Source organism: Hordeum vulgare, chromosome 3H (genome assembly GCF_904849725.1).
Source record: "Hordeum vulgare subsp. vulgare chromosome 3H, MorexV3_pseudomolecules_assembly, whole genome shotgun sequence".
Taxonomy (NCBI): Eukaryota; Viridiplantae; Streptophyta; class Magnoliopsida; order Poales; family Poaceae; genus Hordeum; species Hordeum vulgare.
In genome coordinates this window covers 550,643,861-550,654,080 of record NC_058520.1, presented here as the reverse complement: position 1 = coordinate 550,654,080, position 10,220 = coordinate 550,643,861, and the positions used below count along the sequence as shown (strand labels likewise).

Below are 10,220 nucleotides of genomic sequence, written 5' to 3'. Positions count from 1 at the left end.
TGATACCGGAGAGCCTGATTCGAGGATCACGGTTTCCCCTTTCCTCTGGAGTAATACGACGGGGGATGAGAGTTGTCGCGGCGACACCTTCAAGAAGGGGACAAAGATCACCATCGATGGTCTGCTGGAAGACAAAATAGGTTTTCACCTCGGCCATTTCTCGAACCGGGACCGAGCCGCCATCACCACCCCCGGGCGATAGCAAGACCCATATAGGCACCCCTGTCATCTCCCCGGTGCGCCCCTGACCCTACGGTTAGCCAAAGATGAGACTCGTCGAGCCGTCGTGCACCACCCACCACCCGTGCCTCCAACCGCAGATCCGAGCACCCCATGAGGCGGGAGGATAGGGTCAAACCTCCGCCGCTGCGTCGCCGCCCTATCAGCCGAGATGGTCCCGGTCGAGGCAGCCGCGCGCGCTGCCGTGAGGTTAGATCTGGCCGGGCCGCCGTCCATGACCCCGGGCCCACACCACCACTTCCACCAGCCTAGACGGCCATGGAAGAGGTGGCCATCCTTGTCTAGCACCGCCCATCGGGCCAGATCCAGCGAAGATCGCCTCATCCATCCCTCGTGCACGCCTCGCCGCCTCGTAGCGTGTCATGCACCAGCCAGTCCCGCGCCCATCACTGTGCCGGCAGCCGCCGCACCCCACACCCACGCGGCGTCCTGGCCTGTCGATGCCAACCCCTCCGAGCGGGGAGACAAGGAAGCCCCGCCGCTGCCGACAGCGACCGGGCTTTGCCCGGCTGCACCCTCTAGCTGATGCGATGGAGAAGGTGGGGGAGGACGAGAGGCCCAACGGGATCTAGTGGTTCCTCCCTGTCGCTATGTGGGGCGCAAGGGAGGGAGAAGGGGGGAGATCGCTCAGTTGAAGCAATTAACCCTGGAACATCCGCTATAAAACATAAACAATGAAGGTGGTGAGGCGTGGGAAGAAGAAAGGAGGGATGCGAGGCGTGGAAAGGAGAGAGGAGGGTGGCGAGGTGTGGAGTGTGGCTGGCGTTCCCTTCTCGTGTAAGCTATGTAGACAGGGTGGCGAGGGGTACCCTTCCCGTGGGATGCAGCAGTGTTGGAGTGGATGACATGCATCTTTTCAGTACTACTACTACTAGTAGTAGTAGTAGGTACTAGTATTAGTATTAGTATTAGTAGTAGGACTGACTCATCCGCTGCAACACCGTCGCACCCCACGGAAAGCACCCTGTGTACATAGCTTATACGAGAAGAGAACGCCGGCCACACTCCACGCCTCGCCGCCCTCCTCTCTCCTTCCCTCGCCTCCCTCCGTTCTCCTTCCCACGCCTCGCCACCCTCCTCTCTCCTTCCCTCGCCTCCCTCCGTTCTCCTTCCCACGCCTTGCCACCCTCCTCTCTCCTTCCCACGCCTCGCCGCCTTCTCCCTCCCTTGTTGTAACTTACGCTCAAGCAATTTCCTGCAAGGAGTGCTACAAATTCAATTAAGTTCACGAGTGTTGTCCTTCACTTCGTTTACCCTCTGATCTCACTTTTTAATTAAGAGGACAGTCATAACTTGGAATTATAACATTCACCAAACAATCCAATCCCAACTCAATTTAAGTAAATAAACATTCTAGCACGATATTAAAATGAGATTGTGTAAAACATGTCCTACTCATAAGTCGATTGACACAACATTGGACATTCTGATGAAACTTTATAAGTGAGGACCAGTTCCCAAATCCAACAACAAATCATCAAGGTAGTGAAGCAGAGCACTAACACCAGAGAAGGGTATCAAGGCAATAGTGACATTATATAATATAAACTGTTAGAAGGTTGAAAGATTCATTTGCACGTGGATTTGCTATCTTACATAAACTTTTTACATACCGAAATACAGTGATAAAAGGACAATCGAAATCAGTTGCATAATTCAAAGAAGTTATGGAGAGCAGCGGTAATCAGTATTTACATGATTATGAGCACAAATTGTTGAACAGAACAGTACATCAGAACATAACATTATTGAAACATACGAAAAGATTCTGAAGAGAAAAATAGATTGACGACTACAGTAAATCCTGAATCCCAAATCCCCAGGACGTCCGTGATAACATCTCACCGAAAAAGTTATGTGTCATGAGTGCTGGTAGTTGTATCTGCTCCATTACTAAAACTGGTTGCTTGTATATGTGGCCCAAACAAAAATGAATATTATGGGCCAAAATTCCATGAACAGGCTGAAAAGGATTCTCGTTGTTACCATTACCAGTGTACGAGTTAGCCCAATTCGAGTACATAATGGTTGTGCCAGAAGAGCCCACTTTAACCAAAGGTCTATTTGTTTGCATATAACAGCAAGAGGGCTAATGACACAGATAGCAATGGCGGACTTGTGAGCAACTCGTGCTAGCACCATGTACAAACCTAGCATAAAAGTTGCTAAGAAGCATGTGCCCGATGTTGACCCAAAGTACAAGGCTGCAATCATGTAAATTCTACGAGTTTGTGGGTTTAAAATAGAGTATCCAGAATACATGAGACCTACCATAGCCATCGCAGACAAAACGAAGGAGAATGTGCTGGCTATTATGAATGCATCAAATGCATACCTCCCGGCAAGTGTTGGTGTGCCTCCGTTAATATGCTCATCAGCTTTGTAACCTCCAGGAAGGGCAAAAGTAACAGTAAACGTTGCAGTTGCAATTAGAGCCACACCAATGCATAGTGTTTGTGTTGATTCTTTCATCTTTTCTAATTGTTCGCTTTCATCATATTTTAACTGGCGAGTGTAGTTTTCTTCAAAGTGATCACGACGACAGCCACCACTCCTAGCATTAACAACTGTCAGTGCAAAGTGTATCTTCGCTTCACTGTTCTGAAAAAACGAAAAAGAAAAGAAGGTGAAGCCAAACCACACAAATCTCCATTATTTGCTTTCACAACAAAGGCAGTGCTTAAAAGTACAATTTAGTAAATTACCTGATCATCGAAAAGTCCTGGGGGAACCTTATATGGTGATATATCTAGAGGAGTTTGTCCTCGATTATTTGATAAATTTAAATGTGTTTGTCGATTCCCTAGCAAAGCACAAAACATTCGAAGACTCCCTGCCTGGATAGCTAGGTGTAGTGCAGTGTTCCCGTCATTGTCTTGGATATTAAGAATCCATAAGAGTGACCGATTTCTGCAAGCAGAACTGACTATTTTAACTTTCTTTTTCTCAGCAGCTACATGAAGGAATGTCCTTCCCATACTGTCCTGCAAACCAGCACTGCTTGGAGAATTGTCAATAAACATAGTTATTGTCTCTCTTTCACCAACAGAGGCAGCAACGTGTATTGGAAATAATCCGTTGCAGTCCGATTGATACAATGCAGCTGAGTTAGCTTCCAATACTTGCCAACATATACTTCCTCGCTGACTTTGCTGTGCCAGAGCTGCGGCAAAATGGAGAGGCGTACTCCCGTTTTCATCCCTTTGTGTAGTGAGATCACTGTTCCATTCCAAGAGCTTTTTTGTAAGCTCTGCAAATATGTATTTCTGTTAAGTTCATCGAGGCGAGAAGAACTACTATGAAAATGACACTCAATTATAATCGGCAAGCCAAATAAAAATATCAAAATATAGTTCTAATAGTCTTTCATAAGGCAACTCCATTGTGTGTATATCGTGTCTTGTTCGTGATTCATGGACACTTAAATTATATATTGAAATACCAAATTAGGATATATTATAAACTCATTCACTGTGTTACCAAGTTTATTATTTACACAAACCAAATTCATAAACCCCACGTCTTGCACATTTGAGTTATTAGACCTAAATGTGGAACTCTACACCAAGTGAGGATCTGGTGCAATCTGGTGTGCCATGCTTGTGTAGAACACCACAAAGATGATTCCGACATGGAAATTCTTGTGTTTGTAGGCACCTGAAGTAGATAACAATAATTTGAAAACTGTGTGTAAAACAGATGTTGGGAATGTGGCAGAACCAAAACTCTGAGAAGAGATTCATGCTTTCTCCTTCCTTCTGTTAATTACTATATAATCATAATCTTCTCAAATTTCCATCAAGTACATGTCATAAGACTACCAAAGAGTGAATCAGCAATGCTCCACAATCAAACTACTGTCAAGGCCATGTCTTACCTGTCAGATGGATTTGGAGAGAGAATGGATGAAATGAGTATTTATCAAGGTCTGTCACTGTGGGCAAGCGAGAATTTGTGCTGGCTACCACCATCAACAGCTGCAGATGGTAGCCTTGCTTGGATGCGAATTGGTAATCCTAGTTAATGTTGTTATTAGAAATACCAGGTGACAGGCCTGTTTTATTCATTACTCCCTCCCTCTTGAAGGCTTGATATGCACGAGAGAGAAAATACACATTAATTTACGCGGCAAACAAGGAGACAAGTTGTCTTGCAACATTGACTTAGAAGACATTAACTTTTGACCTGGTACCTGTAATATGAGTTTGCGACCTTGTCTATACCTAATAATAAAGCGGCTATTGCTTCCGTCGAAAAACCCATCACGGTATTTTTATAAAAAAGCCCCTGTAATTTTTGTTATTCAACCCGCGCTCCATCATTTATCTGCAACGCAAAAGGAAAAAATGATTCGCTACAAAAATTATACCCGTACGCATCGCCTCCTCCTGTCGACCCTGGGCCACCCTGGCCTGTGCCCAGGCCGCCGCCACACCACTCGCCGCCGCGACCGACCTCAACCGCTGCCGATCTCAACCCACCCGCCTCCGCGACTGTACCTCTCCCCGCTCACTGCCCCCATTGCGGCGCTCGAGCGCATCGCGTCGACCCCTGGTCCACCATGGCATGTGCCCAGGCCGCTGCCACACCACTCGCCGCCGAGGCCGACCTCAGCCACCACTGTTGTCGATCTCAATCCACCCGCCTCCGCGGTCGTACCTCTGCCCGCTTGCTTCCCCCGTTTCGGCGCTCGAGCACAGCTTCTGGATCAAATCAACGCGACAGCTACCACGACTTGGGATGATGTGTCTGCTCGATGCAGAACGGCGGCGGCGCGCGGATAAGGCGCGGCGGAGCGAAGTACTTGCAGGTGAAGGCGGGCCTCCATGGCTCACACGGGGAACTCTGAGGTTATGGCGCAGCAACGGCGACTCCTTATGGCCAGATAGAGGCGCCTAACCCTTGTCCCCCTCGTCATATCCCCACCTCCGGCAGGAACTCATCATCTGGTGAAATCCCCTCCCCATGCCTTCAACCGTGTGCCAAGCACCGGCAAGAAATTTTGTTTTGTGAGAATTTGTTTGCTGATGAATGAATGTATTGAATGTAAGATTGTATGGTTGTAGAGAGAGAGAATGGAACACCACCTTCAGTTTGTCATCTGATCCCACATTCTCTACCACATGAGTGAAATAAGATAACAGTCCATTGATCAATTCACGTAGCCTCTTTGTTTTGCTTTGCTTGTCCCGCTCAATTTCTCATCATGATGGAATTAACAATGGACGGGTTGATTTCTCAACAAAATAGGATAGGACTGACTACATTAGTTAGTTAGCTTATTATTTTAATAAATCAAAAGGATTATAAAAAGATTAAAAGCGCGTGGTATTTTTTCTCCCGTTGTAACGCACGGGCCCTTTTGCTAGTATACAATAACGGAGGGAGTACTCCCAATAGTGTCGGTATTAACAATGTAGTCATTGCAGTGCATGAATGGTGTTTGTTGAAGTGCCTGACCTGATGTCTTACATAGTACTCCCTCCATTCCTAAATATAGGCCTTTTTAAAGATTCGAATGCGAACTACATATGGAGGAAAATGAGTGAATCTACACTCTAAAATACGTCTATATACATCCATATGTAGTACGTAGTGAAATCTCTAAAAAAATCTTATATTTAGAAACGGAGGTAGTACGTACTAAGGAAAGTTTCAACAGAATCAGGATTCAGAGATATACCAGACACATTCTGAATCTATATGATAAATTTAATTCACTCACCCTGCAGCTCAAATTATTTTTCATTTATAAAGTAATTCTATTAGAAGACCACTGTTCTTAGTTATTTGGAAAGAAGAACACTAATCACAAGAGTCCACAATAGTTGCTATGCATAATTGAACTACCGTAAATAATAAAACCTTTTCAAATCTTCAGAACATCTAGGTCCCCATGTAAATTGCAGTTTTCATACGAATGGGCACTCTGAGGTTTACGATAACCTTTCACACAATAAAAGGGAAAGAGTGAGGTTTGAGAACTTATTCGGCAATCAGCAGAAGGGGAGGAGAGAAGCCGAACAATGTGAAATGGTGCAAATCTGTGAAAGTCATTGGGATTTGGGAGTAATGAATAAAATGGGTCACTCACTTGCTATTTTAATACAAACGTTAACTAGGAGTAGTAACTGAAGGTTATGCTGTAAATGGGGCCCTTCATTATTTGAGAGCCCTGCTAAAGTGCACACTCTGCAGCTGCCCCAAGTACGGGCATGCCAGAATTGTAGTACGTGGAAGATAAAGGCAGACTCAAGGATTTTGTCAGCAGATCCACAGAAAGCTCATTCCGTTTGTTTCTGGGAATAGAACCTGCCAAAAAATAGCGCGTGCAAGTTTCTTCAAACTAATGTAAGACGTTTTAGATCACTAAAGTAGTGCCTAAAACGTCTTATATTTGTTTACAGAGGGAGTATGATTCTTTTATTAGAACCGAAACATAGGTTCTCGAGATGGATATCAAAGGGCAATTAGAACCAAAACATAGCCACTTGCATTGTTATCCAAAAGAATACTCAGGTGCCTCTCAGGCTCTCACTACATTATGTGTTGCCAAACGTTCTCTAGGAATTTATTTGTGGGAACGAAACAATACTGCTATCACTACTCAACTAATTTTAGGGACTGGAAGTCTGGAACTATGATGAGAAATCCAGCTCTTTCTTTGCCATCTTAACTACATGTATCCATACTTCCTGTAAATCTCCTTCTGCTAACTGCACTATCCAAAGTACTAAATTGTAGTTTCACCTTTTTCGCAAACTGGTGTTGGTTTTGAGATCTGAGGAGTCATGGGAAATGGATTGTATTATTTGAAAGAGAGAATTAGAGAATACATTGGAAGCGGGACTATATTGCAGCACAGGCTGCCTAGCAGAGGAACTTGAACTGCATTGCTGTGGCTTGGTTACATGCCTTTCTCGGCACTTGGGTAACTACATACTACATTCTTCAGTAACTCTTACAAGGCCAGACTGATATATAGTACTTCCTCCATTCGTAATTATTTGATGCTCAAACGGATGTATCTAGACGTATTTTAGTGCTAGATACATCCGTTTGAGCATCAAGTAATTCCGGACAGAGGTAGTACTTCCCAACTAGCACAACAGACAAGAACACCGCTAATAAGCCATTTATTCTTATTTACTATCAAGTAATTTCGTGAATTTTATTCATTACTTCAAAATAGTTGCTGTTTCTCATGAAGAGATAATGTGTTGTACTCTTTCAGAGAAATGTTATAAAACAATTATGACTAAGTGGAATGCACTAGTGAGTAGTACCTCCTACAAAGACGTCTTATGTGTCGAGACATAGGTAGTATGGAGTATTTGTTATCTCAGGGGTTATAGATCAAACCTGTCCGTACACACTGGAACAAAACTGGTTAACTGAAAGTAAAAGGCATATGCTAGATGTTGTTCAGTGCTTGATGCTTCAGATGAATTTCAATAAATTTTACTGGGAAAAATTAGACATATACAAATCCAACTAGGAGATATAAGAGGCAAAACCATGCTAAAAAAATGGAAAATATGTGCAGACAATTGTAGCGTTATCTAGATTTATTACATGGAATGGGAAGAAGTCTGGTACCTGTGCCTCGGAGAACCGCAGCATGCAATGCATTCTGTCCATTTTTCCCAGAGTAGGAAAGTTTCATATGACTCGCATTATAAAGTGTCTCGACAATGATGTCCTCTTCCAGCAAGATGGCCAGGTACAAAGGTGAAGTGCCGTCTTTCGGAAAACTGGCCAACTCCGAGTTTTCCTCCATTAGCAGCTTGACTATATCGTTATTTCCAATACGGACTGCTTGATGCAATGCTGTCTCCTTAAGGCAGTTTTCAGTTTCTAGGAGTTCCTTCACTCTGCTAACACCTGTATTCTCGTCTCTGGCCAGAGTGATGAGATGAGAGACCATTCGGGACATCCCGGCCCGTGCAGCGCAGTGCAGGGGCGTGTCACCATTGTTGTTACGCGCAAACAGGAGATGGTTTGCCTTACTATGGATAATGTCAGCACTCCTCAAGAATCCATCACTCTCACCGTATGTGGCCACCACATGGAGTGCATTGCCGCCTTCAATGGTGACCCCGTCCAGAAGTGAAAAGGTAGAAGCTGACGGCAGGTTCAGAAGTGCTTCAACATCATCAGAAGCTTTCTCCATGGACGTGCCTTTGTCGCTGCAGCTATGGGAGCCATATGCCGTGAGCAGGTCATGGAATTTTGTACTAGAATTCATGGAAGGGTGTGGCTGACCGTGTCCCCTGTTGAGAAGAAACTCCAAGGCTTGCCAGGCGCCGGAGCAAGCCGATGACAGCAGAAGGGGGTTCATGACCTCTGGGAGAGGCTTTACCGTGGAAGCCTGGATGATTGGGGCCATCACAACCAACATTGTCTTTGAATCCTCAGTGCTCAGCAGATCCTTCAACTGCTGACAGTTACCACGGCCTGTGGCCACCGTCAGTTTGGCATCCACCGACACTTGCACGGCATTTCCTTCCATGAGCAAGCTAGAAGGTTCTTCGCCGCTGCTCCTCGATGCCATCCGCACCACTACGTGCAAGCTCTCTCTTCTCACTTACTGCTCACAAGTTGGATGCGAGGTGTACTGCTCAGGTCGACATGGGGATACTCTTGAGTAGTTGTACAGCTCTGTACAGACTACCCCTAGTTAATTCTGCAACTAGATGGGCTAGTTAATTTAGTATCATCACATGTTGCTGCTACAATATGCTGTGCTCCGAACGAAGTATTCAGCATTGTCGTTTCTTCGTGATTATATGGTGGATCATTCGTTGCAACCAACCATACGCACTAAAATAAGGGAAGACAGCGAGATTTCAGATGCTAACCAGTCAAAAAGAATTCAACAAATTTGGGATTAAGATGGAACCTGTAGGGAGCAAACAAAAGCTGAGAGGGACTTGTCAGATTCGCTGCCAAGCGTACGAGCTCCCGGCAGGCGGCAGCCGTGCGGCGCGGCAATGCCGGAGGCCGGCGACTTGCGACCGGAGGAGCCGACGCGAGAGCGTGACGAGATCCGCGCAGATGCGGCCGCATCTCTGCGTGAGGCGTGAGGAGCGGTAGGGGGGCGGGGGCGGGAGCCGGGAGGCGAGGCGAAGACGGCGGCGGCAACCGGCGGAGAGTCGCCAACATGTGACCACCCCCTCGAAGTTTATATTCGTCTCAAGTGAATAATTAATGCTCAAAATATGATGAAGATGCAGACTGCGGATTTTTAGAGGCCGGGCTCCAGGGAGCTCGTTTTGAAAAAACTATTTTCTGCAGCGTGAAAAATTCGAATTTTTTTTATAAAATGCACATGTACATTACGATATCCGCAAAATTCCATAATCTTAAAGCATCTCCAACATGCAACGCGCAGCGTGCTAAAAAAGCGTTTACAACGCTGGAATAATCATTTTTTCACGCCGCGGAACGCTGCCTCTAACGGACGCTGTAAAAAACTGCACGCGCGTTGCTTCAGCACACACGTTAAACTACAGCGCACACGAGCAGCCGACATTTGCAATATATTCATTTTAAAGACATTATGATGATATTTCAAACATCAAAACAAGACATAACATAGTTTAAAATCACCAAACCAAGTTCATGACATAAAAGTTTGAAATCATGTCACATCACATCATCGTCCAACCAAGTTCAAAATCACCCACCCGCCGCCGAGGTCATCCGTGGCATCATAAAAAGGCTGCGCGCGAGACCGATGCTTGGAGGAGCACCGGCGGAGGCGAAGCCAAAGCTCCACGCGCTAGGGTTTACGTCGATGACGGCGATGGAGGGGTCATGGGTGTAGGAAGGTGTGAGGGGATGTCGGTGCGGCCGTCCATCGGGCAAATGCATCGGCGGCGGAGCGGGCGGGGCGAAAGCGGGGCGGCCAAAAAGGATGTGGCGCGGGCGTTCGAGTGTGCAGCGTGCGGGAGCGGGCACACGAAATAAGCGGTGTG

At 46.0% G+C, this 10,220-nt stretch overlaps 1 protein-coding gene across 2 annotated transcripts; it reads right to left on the bottom strand.

The window, feature by feature from the left end:
• Positions 1-1,757: 1,757 nt before the first annotated feature.
• Positions 1,758-9,390, bottom strand: LOC123444936 (serine/threonine-protein phosphatase 6 regulatory ankyrin repeat subunit A-like). Of its 2 annotated transcripts, XM_045121825.1 has the most exons (5): positions 9,143-9,390; positions 7,840-9,063; positions 2,946-3,490; positions 2,715-2,841; positions 1,758-1,987 (listed from the first exon to the last, which is right to left on the bottom strand). In XM_045121825.1, exons 2-5 carry the CDS (start codon positions 8,792-8,794, stop codon positions 1,932-1,934), a joined length of 1,683 nt encoding a protein of 560 aa, XP_044977760.1. In that variant the 5' UTR covers positions 8,795-9,063; positions 9,143-9,390; the 3' UTR covers positions 1,758-1,931. The 2 variants fall into 2 exon arrangements, with proteins under 2 accessions (XP_044977760.1, XP_044977758.1); XM_045121823.1 differs by having other exon boundaries at positions 1,758-2,841; positions 9,143-9,381.
• Between the last annotated feature and the right edge of the window lie 830 nt (positions 9,391-10,220).